This window comes from Bombina bombina, chromosome 1 (assembly GCF_027579735.1).
Source record: "Bombina bombina isolate aBomBom1 chromosome 1, aBomBom1.pri, whole genome shotgun sequence".
NCBI lineage: Eukaryota > Metazoa > Chordata > Amphibia > Anura > Bombinatoridae > Bombina > Bombina bombina.
The window spans coordinates 1,457,167,660-1,457,184,244 of record NC_069499.1 but is presented as its reverse complement, the minus strand read 5'-3'; the positions used below and the strand labels follow the sequence as shown (position 1 = coordinate 1,457,184,244).

Here is a 16,585-nt window from a genome sequence, read left to right as displayed (position 1 = left end):
CTTCAGTTGAAGGCAAGAGTTAACGAGGTGATAGGTATCTCATGCAAAGGGAACACCACATACTTAGAGCAAATTTGCTTAGCTAGACAGAGAATGAGAGGGACTATTACTGGACTGTATGCCATTTTTAACTCTTCACTAATGACTCATAAGCTCCCTTTTATGCTAAAGTGGGAAGAAGAATTTCAATTTATATGGTCATTAAAAAAATGGAATGATGTATTGTTTAGGGGACCCTCCTTTTCTATATGCGCTCATTTAAAAGAAAATTATATGAATTATATGAAGACTTCTTTTCGTTGGTACTTCCACCCCTCAAGACTTCATAAATTGGAGATGAGAAATAGAAAATGTCTGAGAGGGTGTGATGAGCTAGGTACCTACTCACATATGTGGTGGGATTGCCCACGGGTAGCAAATATCTGGGTCCAAACCTTTAATCTATTGGGCAACATTTTTGGGCGCACTTTAAGAGTGTCGGCCTCTCAAGCCCTTCTGCATGAGCCTATTCCAGGGTTTAATAGGGCACGTAACAAGTTTATTTTTACCATCTTTACTATAGTAAGATTAACAATTGCCCAGTACTGGAAAGTTGAGATCCCTAACTTTCAGATTATCCTAAATAAAATTGGATACTATTACCAAATGAGTAACAATGCAGCTATCATGCTTGACACTGAAGAACAGTTTGTCTCTGTCTGGGAACCATGGATAATGTTTTCTGAAGCCAGAGTTGTTGGTTGATAACCCAATGTTCTGGGAGTATTTATTGTTTAATGAGTTTGGTTCATAATGTGATCTGAAATGTACGGTAAAATTTATTGATGTTTAAAAAAATGACATGCTGACCTGCCGAGACTTGCCTCAATGTATTTCAAGTTCTGTTGATGTGACAAATGCATTTACTTTGTTATGTAACTAATAAGAAAAATTCAATAAAAAACATTTCAATTAAAAAGAAAAAAGCAATGTTTTGCAGTATCTAGTCACTCCATCTGGGGGAAATTTGGGACTAAACCGTAAATACAGTAGATTTGTATAATCAACAAATGCATGGTAACAAGACAAGACAATAGCATTTTGTCTGAACTTCGAGTAAGTAGTAGATTTTGTTCCAACATCAATTAATGATTTTAAGGTCATGTCTTTTTTCGATGACTCCTGTATCATGTGACAGTCATCAGCCAATCACAAATGCATATACGTTGCATATTCACAGTAGGAGCTGGTGATTTAAATACTGTAAATTTTAAAAGACTGCATATTTTGTTAATGGAAGTAAATTGGAAAGTTGTTTAAAATTGCATGCTCTATCTGAATCATAAAAGTTTAATATGGACTTTTAATTTTGAGTTTCACTTTTAGTCTGCCCTGTATACTTCTAATTCTCAGAAGTTAAAACAACTCACACCTTATAGTTATATATTACAGTGAAAGGGAGAAAAAACATAAATTATGCTTACCTGATAATTTCCTTTCCATCTGTGGGAGGAGAGTCCATGGCTTCATTCATTACTGTTGGGAATTAAGAACCTGGCCACCAGGAGGAGGCAAAGACACCCCAGCCAAAGGATTAAATACCTCCCCCACTTCCCTCATCCCCCAGTCATTCTTCCGAGGGAACAAGGAACAGTAGAAGAAACATCAGGGTATAAATAGTGCCAGAAGATTAATTAAATGTAGGTCTGCCCATCGGAGATAGGTGCGGAAGCCGTGAACTCTCCTCCCCTTGATGGAAATGAAATTATCAGGTAAGCATAATTTATGTTTTCCATCTAAAAGGGAGGAGAGTCCATGGCTTCATTCATTACTATTGGGAACATATACCCAAGCTCTAGAGGAAACTGAATGAAACCCGGAGGGTAAAAGGCGGACCCTAATCTGAGGACACCACAGCCTGCAAAACCTCTCTCCCAAAAACAGCTTCCGCAGAAGCAAAAACTTCAAATTTGTAAAACTTTGTAAAAGTGTGTAAGGAGGACCAGGTAGCCGCCTTAAAAATTTGTTCCATTGAGGCCTCATTCTTGAAGGCCCAAGACGAAGCCACAGCTCTAGTTGAATGAGCCATAATCCTCTGAGGAGGCTTATGTCCCGCTGTCTCCTAGGCCAAGCAAATCAAGCTCCTCAACCAAAAGGACAAAGAAGTAGAAGAGGCTTTCTGCCCATTGCGCTTCCCTGAATACACCACAAAAAGAGATGTAGACTGTCTGAAATCCTTTGTAGCCGGAAGATAGAACTTTAAGGCATGAACCACATCCAGGTTATGAAGTAACCTCTCCTTAGAAGAAGGGTTAGGACATAAAGAAGGAACAACTATTTCCTGATCGATGTTACAGTTAGACACCACCTTGGGAAGAAACCCCAAACCACTGCGAAGCACAGCCTTATCCACATGAAAAACCAGATAAGGATGTTCACATTGCAAGGCAGCCAGTTCAGATACTCTGCGTGCCGATGCAATGGCCAACAGGAAAATAACCTTCCAGGACAGAATCTTAATGTCAATGGAGTGCATAGGCTCAAACAGAACCTACTGCAATACCTTAAGGACCACGTTTAAGCTCCATGGGGGAGCAGACGGTCTAAAGACAGGCCTGATTCTAGACAGAGCCTGAACAAAAGATTGTACGTCAGGGAGCTCAGACTGATAATGCCGAAATCTGTCCCTTTATGGAACTGGCGACAAGACCCTTCTCCAAACCCTCTTGGAGAAAGGACAGAATCCTGGATACCTTCACCTTATGCCAAGGATATCCATGCTTCTCACACCAGGACAAGTAAGTCCTCCACACCTTATGGTAGATGCGACGAGTGACTGGCTTTCTTGCCTAAATTAGAGTATCAATCACACTTTCAGAAAAGCCTCTCTTGGCCAAAACTATGCGTTCAATCTCCACGCAGTCAGTCTCAGAGAATCAAGATTTTGATGTTGAAAAGGACACTGTTCCAGCAGATCCCTGGACAGGGTAATCTCTACGGCGGAGAGGATGACATCCCCACCAGATCCTCCGCGGCCACGATGGAGCAATCAGAATGGTCGAAGCTCGCTCCTGTTTGATGCGTGCCACTACACGAGGTAGAAGTGGTAAAGGTGGAAAAATGTAAGCTAGGCGGAACCCCTAAGGCACCGCCAAGGCATCTATCAGCTCTGACTGAGGATCCCTGGACCTCGACCCGTATTGGGTATTGTAGATTGCTCGGAGTTCCAGAATATTTATCAGAAGGAGAGACTCCTCCCAGATCCAAACAGCTCCCCATCCTGCAGACTTGCGTCCGTGGTCACAATCTCCCAGGACAGATGTCGCCATGGACAGTTGCACCGGAAGGATCCACCAAGAGAGGGAGATCCGAGTCCGAGCATCCATGGATATCTGCTGTGATAGATCTGAATGATCGCCATTCCACTGTCTCAACATGCATAATTGAAGAGGTCTGAGATGGAACCTGGCGAATGGAATGACGTCTATGCTGGAAACCATGAGTCCGATCACCTCCATACACTGAGCCACCGAGGGGCTTGAGGAGGACTGAAGGGCAAGGCAAGAGGACGTAATCTTCCTGCATCGATGGTCTGTGAGAAATATTTTCATGCAAATAGAGTCTATTATTGTGCCCAGGAACTCCACCCTGTTGCTGGGAACCAGGGAACTCTTTCCTGAGTTGATCTTCCAACCGTGAGATTGCAGCAAAAGAAGAAGAGCCCTCAAATGATCCTCTGCGAGACTGAGCGACGGCACCTGGACTAGGATGACGTCCAGATAGGGCGCCACTGCAATGCCTCTGGATCTGGCTACTGCAAGTAGTGCCCCCAGAACCTTCGTGAAGACTCTCGGGCCGTCGCCAGACCAAAAGAGAGGGCCACAAACTGGAAGTGTTGGTCCAGAAACGCAAATCTTAGGAACTTGAAGTGGCCCCTGTGAATTGGCACATGAAGGTAAGCGTCTTTCAAGTCTATAGTTGTCATGAACTGTCCCTCTTGAACTAGGGGCAGAATAGATCTGATTGTTTCCATTTTGAACGATGGAACACTCAGAAACTTGTTTAAACACTTTAGGTCCAGAATTGGGTGGAATGTGCCCTCCTTCTTTGGAACCACAAAAAAGGATTTGAATAGTACCCTAGACCCCTTTTTGCTTGGGGTACTGATACGATAATGCAGAGAGGAGAGATCCCTCACATACTCTAGAAAGGCCTCTCTCTTTTCTGGTCTTGAAAACAGGTTTGACAGGAGGAATCTGCCCCTGGGCGGATGGGATCTGAACCCTATCCTGTAATGCTTCTGAGAAGAGAGATAATCTGCCCCCTACTTTGTTTGGAGACCGGGTCAGGGGGCCGCCCCTTAAAGCCGTTTTTGTCTCAGCGGGCTTCTTGCTCTGCTTAGACTTGTTCCAAGAATGAGTTCCCTTGCCTCCCGTCCCCTTGGACTTGTCCGCTTTCGCAGCGGGCTGCTGGCACTGGGCCTTGTCTGCACGAAAGGGATGAAAAGTAGATCCTTTAGGCTTAGCCTTTTTATCCTGCGGTAGGAGAGCTCCCTTGCCTCCCGTAACAGTGAATATGATCGAATCCAATCCTGGAGCTAACAGAATCTTTCCTTGAAAAGGCAGGGACAACAGCCTCAATTTAGAGGTCATGTCCGCAGACCAAGACTTTAGCCACAGAGCCCTGCGAGCTAAAACTGAATAACCAGACACAGCATTCAGGCAAATAATTAGCATATTGGCGACCTTCAGCGCCTTAATCTTATGCTCTATCTCGTCGATGGAAGTCTACCCCTCGATCATTTCACACAGGGATTCACACCAATATGTTGCAGCTCCGGCAACCGCAGCTACGGCCACTGCCGGCTGAAAAACAAACCCTGTGTGTTGAAACATGTTCCTTAACATGTTTTCCAACTTTTCATCCATGGGCTCTTTAAACAACGAACTATCCTCAAGGGGAATAGTTGTCCGCTTTATGAGTGTGGAGATATCACCATCCACCTTAGGGACAGTACCCCACAGCTCAAGCTGAGAGTCTGAAACAGGGAACAGTTTCTTAAAGGAAGAAGGGGAAAAGGAAGAACCTAATAGCTCCCATTCATTCTTAATAATATTAGCCATCTTAACAGGAACCGGGAAGGCCTGAGGCACCACCCTGTCCTCATATACCTTATCAAGCTTAAGAATCACAGGTTCCTCCGGAAGCTTTGGTTCCAGAAACCTCCAGAGTAGCAAGCACTTGCTTCAGCAAAAAGCGCAAATTCTCTATCCTAAACCTAAAGTCAGGCTCCTCCGCAGCCGGAGGTTTAGATAACATGGACTCCGACCCAAAAGGGGCCTCCTCATCGTATAACGCCTTTGATATTTCCATAGGCGTAGACAACCCCTGGGCCGGGCCAGCCATGATACGCCCTACGCTTGTGCTTAGTAGTGGTAAGGCATGGATCACTTTCGATACCGCCGTTTGCAGTTGATCCGCAAAATCTGACGGCCAACTAATCTCTCCCACAGGAGTAATGGTTGGAACCCTGGTGCGCTGCATGTGCAATTGGGGATGAATGCAGGGAATGCACCTCACGGGACGGGGAACCCTCAGAGGTGGACAGCTTAGTAGTACTAGACATCTGTTTACTTTTAGCTGTCGTAACTTTATTAAGGCATGTGTAACATAGTTGAGCAGGCTGTTCTACCAGAACCTCCTCACAATAAACACAGGAACGAGACCTTGTTAAAGAGGGAGAACCCTTTAACGCATCAGAGTCCTCCATAGTTTGCGCTGTTGTTACAGACTAGATTAATTTAATAAATAGGCACCTTTATAACCTCCAATGGCTGGGGCACTCATCACCTCCTATGACCCAGACTACAGAAACAGTTTTGTCTCCTGCGCCGCTGATCAACAGAGGAAGAGAGATAGCCACACCCGGTCACATGGAATGCCTGGCAGGACTGCCCCTGCCTAAGAAGAAAACACCAAAAAAGGGCTGCGCAATACTCCCTTAAGTCACTTTAAAGTTCCACACATTGCCAGAGCCTCATCTCGCAACATAACGCAGCAATGACACAATAAACAATATCATGTATAAACCCCCCTGTTCCATAATCCTTTTTCCAGGAATATTAACCCTCGATTCTTTAAAGACAAGAGGCGTCACACTGTGACCCTGTCTTCCGTGTTATCATTATGTAATAAAAAATGAAACAATCTTACCAGAATCTATCCTGTGGAACAGGAACACGGCCCTTCAAGTACGACAGGTTGGTAGCCTCGCTCCTGACATGGACTTGAGTGTAAAAAGCAGGCAGCGAAACTCGTCAACGCTGATTGCTTGTGGAGCTGTTAATATGAGTCGGGATGGTTTCGCAGAAAGACTCTCCCTGCATCCCCGGACTCTAACTTTCGCCCAGGCTCTCACTGAGAGGCTGACAGGACTACTTTAAACTCCAGTCCCAATGCAAAGAGAACTACCCTCCATAAGAGACTACTCCGATCTTCGGCACTTCTCTGCCGTCGTCCTGTGACGAAAGGCAAAGAATGACTGGGGGTTGAGGGAAGTGGGGGAGGTATTTCAGTCTTTGGCTGGGGTATCTTTGCCTCCTCCTGGTGGCCAGGTTCTTAATTCCCAACAGTAATGAATGAAGCCATGGACTCTCCTCCCACAGATGGAAAGGAAATGATCAGGTAAGCATAATTTATGTTTTTTCTCCCTTTCACTGTAATATATAACTATAAGGTGTGAGTTGTTTTAACTTCTGAGAATTAGAAGTATACACGGCAGACTAAAAGTGAAACTCAAAATTAAAAGCCTCCTCCTGGTGGCCAGGTTCTTAATTCCCAACAGTAATGAATGAAGTCGTGGACTCTTCTCCCCTTTAGATGGAAAAAATATAACAAAGTTTGTTTTATTTACTGTGCAAAATTAAGCATGTTATATTACAATATTAAGGTGTTTTATGCCTCTTTAGATTACATCTGGGAATTTTTTTTAAAAAAAAGTTTTTAATCAAAAACAAAGGGCAGATCTAAGGTGGTGCTGCTTCTTCTGTTCTCAGAACTTGAACAGAATTTTAGAGAAATGTTGCAAATAAAAACAAACCATAAACTTTAGGTCTTCAGAAGAAATTCTTGATCAGCGGCGTCACCAGCCTCACCCAGAGTTTCACATAGCGACTAGGATGCAGAAACGTATCAGCAGTAACATCACTAGACCGATCGTAGAGTCGCTGCTGCTCCTTTAAAGACAACATATTTCAGTTAATAGGATGTTACAAGCATCATACAGTATAATGTCAAAAATGTATGTTGCTCACTGTTCCTGTAATTTAATTATGTAAATTATATTTTTTTGAACCACAGAGGCTGGAATGAATCATGCAGGATCAAGATCCCTAACCCTGTAATATTCTAATCAGTGATTGTTTAATCTGTGCAGCAGCTCATTTATAGACATCCCTCACTTGTTACAGCAAGAGAGAGAGGATAAACATACTGATAAAGCTTTTCAAGCTAAATGTTTATGGACTCCACAACAATGCAAATTTTACTCACAAAATGTGTATGCTCTTGCAGTGCAGTGATTATTTGACAATACACACAATGAATATATAAAATAAATCAGGTTAGTGCTCTTTAAACTATTAGTTAGTAGTAGAAGAGAATTAAAAAAGAGTCAGCTCCCTGACCTAATTATTCCCTAGAATTAAGATTGCTGCTTTGTCTAAAAGTTGTTTCACTTCATAATTACTCTGTGGTTTTGGACATGCAATGTGGAATATGTAACATGACTGTTCTAACACTAAAAATAACATGCAGTGTATCTCAGATTAAGCTAATGCCCTATTTCTAGATCCCCTGCAAATTTAAATACAAAAGGCTGAATAATCTCAATAACTCGGTCAACTATTCTGCACACACAAAGCTATGTTGTCATTTATTGGATTCCTTATGCCCTACACCTATTACACAACAGACCTTTCTATACACTTATAGACCAGTAACGATTTCTGCTAAATGTCAAGCATGCTGAATATGACCTACCATCCTCTTAACTCAGTAGGAACCTTCCACTCAATAATATGTTTTATAATAACTGCCAATCATTACAAGAAAATCATTACAAAATAGTGTGGCTGGCCTGAAATTCAGCATTAGTAGGTTTCATTTCAACAGAAGCTTTTGAATTACTAAAAAGTTTACTGCGGAGAAAACACTGCTATCCCTAAGAACAGCATTTAGTTTCTGCTAATTCGGAAAAGTAGGACTGACCCAACATAACAAATGATCACCCCTTTACATGCTCAAATTCAAACGATTCATTTTTATAGTAAGAAGTATATGAGGGTTGCTTTATTTTTTTTTAATATTTCATTTTAGATGACACAGGGAAACCAAAGCTGTTACCAGTTAACCAACGCCCTAAATTAATTTTTTTATGATAATGTTTGATCTCAAGTGTGTTCAATAATTCATGTTTATTTGCACACTGCAAGCCATGACTATAAAGTTATCGTTAACAATTCACCATTGTTCATTTAAAGGGACAGTCTACCATAGAATTGTTATTGTTTTAAAAGATAGATAATCCCTTTATTACCCATTCCCCAGTTTTGCATAACCAACATCTCTGTGATTACCTTTTATCTAGGAACCTTCTTCCAGCCCCCTGATCACATGACTGTGACTGTTTATTATCTATCGTCTTAAATTTAGCATTGTTTTGTGCTAAATCTTAAATAACTCCCTGTGCCTGAACACAGTGTTATCTATATGGCCCACGTGTACTTTCTGTCTCTTTGTGTTGAAAAGAGATTTAAAAAGCATGTGATAAGAGGCAGCCCTCAAAGGCTTAGAAATTAGCATAGGAGCCTACCTATGTTTAGTTTAAACTAAGACTACCAAGAGAAAAAAAAGCAAATTTGATGATAAAAGTAAATTGGAAAGATGATTAAAATTAAAAGTCCTATTTGAATAATGAAAGTTTAATTTATACTAGACTGTCCCTTTAAGTCTGTCTAATGTAAAAATGCCCCTGCATAGAAGGTGATAATTACAAAGGAGACAATGGAGACTGTGATAACGTCATGGCATCGGATGGAACAGTGGTATATATACGCTGAGTAACGCATAGTATTAGAGGGTCTTCTTTGTAAGGATGACCAGGCATTAGTTTAATTGATACAATTTTTTGTTTAATAAAGCGATAACTTTTACACATGTCCATTGCTGCTTCATGGTATAAGTTGATAAGCTGGACGAAAGATAGCAGTTTCCTGGAGAATCCACCAAGAGAGATTGCATGCTGGATCGCTGCAAATTTTCTAGCCTACGACTATCAGCACGTGTGTGCTATCTGACTTTTGAGTATATTGGCTGCCGATAATAGTATCTTGAGTGTTTTTATGGTTCACACAATGTGGCACATTGCTTAATAGGGCTGTTCTGCTGGGATTCTGGTAAAAAAAAAAAGACAGAAAAAGAAGCGATCTGACTCTTAAAAGAAACTAGCAAATAAACCATTATCCAGACCATCCTGTAGAAATCTTTTAAAAAATAAATGAATAAAAAAACAAGGCGTCCCAATTAAACCCATGCTCCACACACCAGGAAATAAAAAAAACTTCCAAATCTTGTGATAAATCTTCCTTGTCACAGGTTTACGGGCCTGAACCAAAATGACGGAATCAGAAAAACCTCTCTCTCTGTCTTAAAACTAAGCATTCAATCTCCAAGCCATCAAATCCTGATGGGAAAAAAACAGACCTTTGAGACAGAAGGTTGTGACTCAGAGGAAGAAGTTACTAATAGCACACCCCTGGAAAATGAACTGCAGAAATTATACTGAAATTGCTTTCAGCCCAATTCCAAATTTGGGAAACCTTCCTCATCGCCAGAGAACTAAGAGTTGCCCACTGATAATTGATGTAAGCCACTGTTGTGACATTGTCTGATTGGAGACTCAGATAAGTCTTTCTTTTCAAAAGAGGTCAAAACTGAAGGGCTCTGAAAATTGCACAGAGTTTCAAAACATTTATAGGCCACTTCACCTCCCAAAGTAACCACACTCCCTGTGCTCTCTGAGACCCCCAGACTGTATCCCAACCCAAGAGATTACCATCTGTCAAGATCACAGTCCCATTTGTATGGACAAAAGATGCCCCCAGAACAATAGACTGATGATTGATCCACCAAGAAAAGGATTGTCTTGTATTGAGATTCAAAAGAATACTTTGAGACAAACGAGAGATCCCTAGACAATTGACAAAGCTCCAAAGAAAGAGAAGGAACTGCCCAAATATTACACAAGCTGAGAGTAACTTCAGCCTTCTTTGTTATTTTATGCTCTTGAAGAACCAAGTCTGTTGGTATGAGCTATTGCTAAATGTAAAGATGGAGCCTGTACCAAGATATTGCCAAAGTAACGAGCCACCAAAACACCCTGAGCTCTTACTGAAAATTCTGAAAACGGTAGCCAGTCCAAACAAAATTAAAATGCTCGTCTGTGAATGCAAATCTTAAAAACTGATGATTCATGAGAAAAGGGATTTGAAGATAAGCATCCTTCAAATCTATATAGGAGACAAACTCTCTTCTTTGGACAAAACTAAGAATCATCCGAATGGTCTCCACCTTGAAAGAAGGAAAACTAATAAACTTGGTTTAAGTTTTCAAGTTAAAAACAAGTCTGTAAGTTCCTTTTTGCTTGGGACAATAAAGTGGTTGGAATAAAATCCCTGACACTGTTCAAAATCTGAAACTATTACTCCCATAGATTCCAGATCTGAAATAGCCTGGAAAAAAAAGGCTCCTGCCTTTACAAGATTCTTTGGAACATTTGACAGAAGAAACCTTCCCTTGGAAGGCCTTGATCTAAAACCTATTCTGTATCCTTAGAAAATAATGTTCATAACCCATGGATCTTGAACAGAACAAAACCAAGCACCCAGAAAAAGGAATAATCTGCCCCAAATCAGACAATCTGGATCGGGAGCAGCACCTTCATGCAGACTTGGTAGTGGAAACAGGCTTCTTGGACTGTTTAAACCTGCTACAATTCAGGTCTGGATTCCAGAAAAAATGGAAGAACCCTGCTCCTGGTTCTTAGATAAACAAACAAAAAAAGTTAGAAGCTCTAGGATTACCCTTAGACTTCTTATCCTGAGGGAGAAAATCCCCCCCCCCCAGTCATTGTAGAATTTATTTTTGGTGAGGCCAGACCCAAACAACACCTTCCCCTTAAAAGGAAGAGACAAAAGTCTGAAATTAGAAACCATGTCAGAAGACCATGATTTCAATTATAAGGCCATTCTAGTCAAGACTGCTAGAGCCATATTCTTGATAAAAAACAATAGAATCCAGCCTCTTTCGACGTTTCAAGCCCTATATTGGGCTCTTAGTCATGTCATAACATCACTAAGAGCCCAATATAGGGCTTGAAATGTCCTTTTTCCCATGATGTGGAAGCAAATTATTATTGACAAGAGGCTGGATTCCATGGTTTTTCATTGTGTATACTGGGATTGGCAGTCCCTGATGAATCTGTGCCTTCTCCATTGATAGCATTTCAATACGTTTGAGAGCCATATTCTTAGTATTGATCTTAATAACAATTGCAACACAAATTAAAGCATTAGCTAGAGTTTATTTGATTAGAAAACTCTTCACCAGCATATTCCTCAGAAAGTTGCTCAGATAAACCCTTACACCAAAGGGTAGAAGCTGCAGCTACACAAGCAATAGTAATTGCTGGCCTAAAAAGAAAACATGCTTGCTAAAAGGCATTTTTAAGGAAAGACTCCAAAATTCTTAGGATCTTCAAAAGAGGTACTGTCCCCAAGATAAATAGTACTATGTTTAGCTAAAGTAGAAATAGCCCCATCCACTTTAGGAATAGTTTCCCAAAGCTCTGAATTAGAAGCAGGTAAAGGAAACATCCTTTTAAATCTCTGATCTGGATTAAAAGGGATACCAGGCTTGGACCACATTTTAGAAATTATCTCAGAGACAGCAGTAGGAAATGGATATACCTCTGGGGGTTTCGAAACCAAATCTAGCTGCTTAACATGCTAAACAGGTTCATCTTCAGAAACTTTAGAATCCTGAACTCCTAAAGTACATAACACTTCTCTTAATAGAGAACAAAAGAGTCCAAGTTAAAGCAAAAACAAAAAAAGAGAAAGATCCAGATTAAGAGACTGTCACGCCGCACCGCTCTGGCTGTTGCCAGGGACATGACGGTTGTTGCTCTGGCTGTTGCCAGGGATGCGGCGGTTCCTGTGAGCGTGCGGCAAAGACGTCATAGCCGCACGTCTCTCCCTTTCTGAAGCCAGTCCGGATGTCCTGTGGCGCGAATCCTGCGCCTATGTAAGTCTGTCACTTACTATCTTCACTGCCCAAGTATAGGTGTTGCTTAGTGTGCTCCTGGGTGTTGTATTGCTTTATGCTGGACTGTTATATTGTTGTTGAATTTTGCTTGTCTGACCATTCTGCCTGCTTAACCCCTGAACTCCTGGATTACTATACTGTTGCTGAACTCTGCTTGTCTGACCACTCTGCCTGCTTAACCCCTGAACTGTTGGATTGCTATACTGTCTCTGAACTCTGCCTGTCTGGTCCTTCTATTGGTTTACTCCTTAACTGCTATACTGCTGGATTGTCTTCCTGTTGCTGCCAATGACTACCCTGCCTTCTGTGAGTACTGCTTACCTCATTTTACAAACTCTCTCTGCTCTGGGATAATTCCTATCATTCCACTTGACGCCGGGATAAGAAGACTACTGGCCAAGTTTGGTTTGATAGAGGAATATCCCACGAGCATTACACTAACTCATGATCATCTTAAAAAAAAGTCACCCTCAAAAGATAAATCAGAAGAAGCAGAACCTTAAAATTTTCAGCTTAACAGACAGACTTCCTTAAATCAGAAAAACTAGTTAAAGGGATTATCAGAGACAACCTTCTTACACTTACTTAAAGGGGGCAACATCTCAGCCAACATCTCAGATAAAGTAGAGTGTACAAAAATCTTTAAATCCTGGATAAAAATCTAAAGAACTCCCCTGTGTAGTACAGTCAGATGAAGGAAAGATATCTTTAGAAGCAAACGAAGCATACAATGATCCATACGTGATTTTCAAAGCTGAGCGGGGGGGGGGGGGGGGGGGGGGGAAAGCAATAAAATCTTACCCGCTCATCAGAGGCTAAAGCAGGCTTTAGGAACGTTAATAATCCATACAGAATCGGATGAGTGCTAACCCGACAGGCTGATCACACAAACATGCCCATAATACTAAGCGCACAAAAAAACCCCCTGACATTTACACATCATTAACAAGTGAAAAAATGATGTGCGTAATCACGCCAAGGAGTATTAAGCAGACGTGTGAGAAAAAAAAAATGCAAGCAAACAGACGTGAAAATATTGACGCACAAAAATAGACTGATGTGTAAAAAACATCACACAACTCAAGGCCTATATAGGGCGAAAATAAAGTACTTATGGTTTTATCAAAGCCTGGGGACTATTATGTCAGGCATTTTAGGCATGGGTTATGAGTTACTACTTTCTAATACCCAATAGGGTAAAAAGGTGGCAACAACAACTCCCACACTTACCTGGTAGGCACTCATACTACTGGACTTATCATAAGCAGAAAGAAAACTGCTTCCAGTAATATATATATATATATTAGAGCTGCAACAACTAATCGATTATGAAAAGAGTTGTCAACGAATCTCATAATCGATTAGTTGGTTTGCAATTAGTTGGTCTGTGCACAGCACCAGCTGCTTCACTCTGATGAGCTCCTGCACTCGGTTTTGTGTTTTATGGTTATGCCCTTAGCCTAAAGGACGTCATTTTTTCAGGACACTATAAGTTTACAACTACCCCTGGCTTATGTGCAACCCAGATATAATAATCCATCATTTGGATTGTTTAGATTAAATCAGGTGATTTGGGACTATGCTTTGCAAGAATAGAGTGCCGAGCTTGTTATTTACACCTAGCCCCTAGATTGGTAGGAGTTATTTTAATTGATGTGCACTATTATCTGTTTGCACAATTATTAGCAGATTGCTTGCTATTGCTGATTATATGTACTGTATAAAAAAACGTGTAAGGCTTTGTCCTGTTTTGATATATAGTCCTTAGCGCTTTTTTTTTTATTTTTATTTTTTTAAATAAATTGTGATAATATGTACCAGATTGAACCTTTATAAGTATATATCTGATATTTTTATAGCGGACCAGATATTTTCCCCTAACATTTATAGCTGGTTATTTACCATTGCATACAGATATTCAAGATATTTTTTATGTTAGAATGAAGTCAAGGCTTACTTTATTGAGAGGCCCCTTGCCAAGGTGGAAAACACTTTGCATTGGTGTAGAGCTAATACAGATAAATATCACACTTTGGCAAAATTGGCAAAACCCTACCTATGCATCTTAAGCACCTCAACACCATCTGAGTGCCTCTTCTCTGCTGCAGGAAATATAGCTGCAAACAGAGAACCAGCCTTAGCCAGGAACAGAATGTTAAAGGGAACCTAAACACCATCATTTTTTCTGTGATTAACTTTTTATTAAAACCTTTTTGTATTATATTAAACATTGTTGCTTACTTTTTTTATTTTCCTAGCATCTGCTCAATTATTTTTCAGCTCCAATATTACCCCTAAACCACCGCCTACTGAATGTGGTGCTAGCCGCCATGTTGTAACGCGCGTTGTCTATATAGACTGTATGCGCACTCCCTGCTTCACTCCTTCACTTCCAAGCATGCGCATAAAAGGGAAACTCTTTGCAGCTTCTATGAAGCTCGTTCTCATTAACTTTGTGAACGAGCTTCATAGATTTAGTTGTTCAGTTGCACTGCAGCCGTTTTCACTGAATGACAGCTGTGTGAGACCGGCTTGTCAGTGCACTGTTCAGCTATTATTAGTCAATTGCGCTCTGAATCTGACTAAGTTAGCTCTCTGGATTTTTTAGATTTTGCAAGCATAATAATTTATATACTATTTTACTTATTCAAATGTTTTTTTTTTTAAAAACTTTCTCTTCAAAAACAAAAAAATGTCAGACTTTTATTGCATCGTTTTTTTTTTTGTTTGATTTTACATAACGTTATTCTTTATATTTTATTTTTATTTAAAAATTTCTCATTGTTTCATTTTTAGCCGCAGCTTCTGTAAATGCAAGATGTTTGGCTGACAGTGGGCTGCAACTCGTGTAGCTATAGACAGATCACTGACAGAACTGCTAAATGTTTCACACTGCAGTGGATTCGTGAATGCATTATGTAAAACCGCAAATACATTTCTGATTCAATTGATGAGATCCGATATGTCCTATGAGAAACTGAATATTCAAGTCAATACCGTTGAATCAGAAATTCACTGTACTCTGTTTATATGTATTTGCGGTTTTACATAATGCATTCACGGATCCACTGCAGTGTGAAACATTTAGCAGTTCTGTCAGTGATCTGTTTATATTCCTGGTGTGCAGGCCCCGGACTGACCCTAGGGCATACCGGGCATTTGCCCTGTGGGCTGCGGCTGCCTTAGCCCCCACCCACTATTACACACTGAGTGATTTTAGCTAGCCCCAAAATGTTATATTTATGTGATTGGTAGGGCTGTGGGGATGCTGGTAGCCTTAGCCCCGCACACACACTGACTAGGCTGGACTACTGTACTGCAGTCACAGACACACTGTATGTGTAACACATGTGTGGGTCAAGCAGGAGCTAAAGCACAGTAGAGTGTGGGCTGCGGCTGTGTATGACATGTGATGTGGAACACTACAGTGCTGGAGTTCGGCTTGGCAGTTGCCCCCAAAGCTTTAGTGAGTAAGAGCACTGAGCAGCAGCCAGTCAGATCCAGGCACTGTGCAGTGAACAATACTGGCATTTGTGCTGGGGAGGAATCATTATGATCTTATATTGTAGTCATTTTCTTTCTCCTCATAGCAGCTGTGCCTGAGCTGTGATCGGCACTGCTGCTTGTTTACACAGGAAGTGTTGCCTTAGAAACTTCCCTCCTCCCTACACTTCCCCCTTGTGCGGTGCTGTGTGATCCTCCAGCAGTAGGAGAGAAGTCTATGAAGGTAAGATGAGCACATACACACAGGGTCTTTAGCTGCAGGATGGAAACCCAGCACACCACAGATGAGCAGCATTGTGTTCCTTGCCACCTTACACTATTTTATGACAGCACAACTACCCCATAATAGGTCTTCATTGGGGAATGCTGCAAGAGAATGAAAAATGTATACACTGCTCTCAATGTATTTTCAGTACTGGGGCAGGAGGTATCTGTAAAGTGTATTTATTCCCCAGTTTCTGTGCATGTTTATCTTTGTATATGTATGTATGTTTGTGTGTGTGTATGTATATATGTGTGTGTCTGTATATGTGTGTGTATATGTGTATGTATATATGTGTGTGTATATGTGTATGTATGTTTGTGTGTGTGTATGTATATATGTGTGTGTCTGTATATGTGTGTGTGTGTATATGTATGTATGTTTGTGTGTGTGTATGTATATATGTGTGTGTCTGTATATGTGTGTGTATATGTGTATGTATATATGTGTGTGTAT

The 16,585-nt window shown here is 41.0% G+C and overlaps 1 protein-coding gene across 2 annotated transcripts in view; it reads right to left on the bottom strand.

Annotated features, from left to right (window-relative positions):
- Positions 1-16,585, bottom strand: part of PGS1 (phosphatidylglycerophosphate synthase 1) — a 398,675-nt gene that overhangs the window by 50,330 nt on the left and 331,760 nt on the right. For both annotated transcript variants that reach the window (XM_053706226.1, XM_053706217.1), the window contains one exon: positions 7,079-7,214. In XM_053706226.1, the coding sequence (XP_053562201.1) occupies positions 7,095-7,214 (120 nt within the window). In that variant the 3' untranslated portion in view covers positions 7,079-7,094. The remainder of the gene's footprint in view (positions 1-7,078; positions 7,215-16,585) is intronic.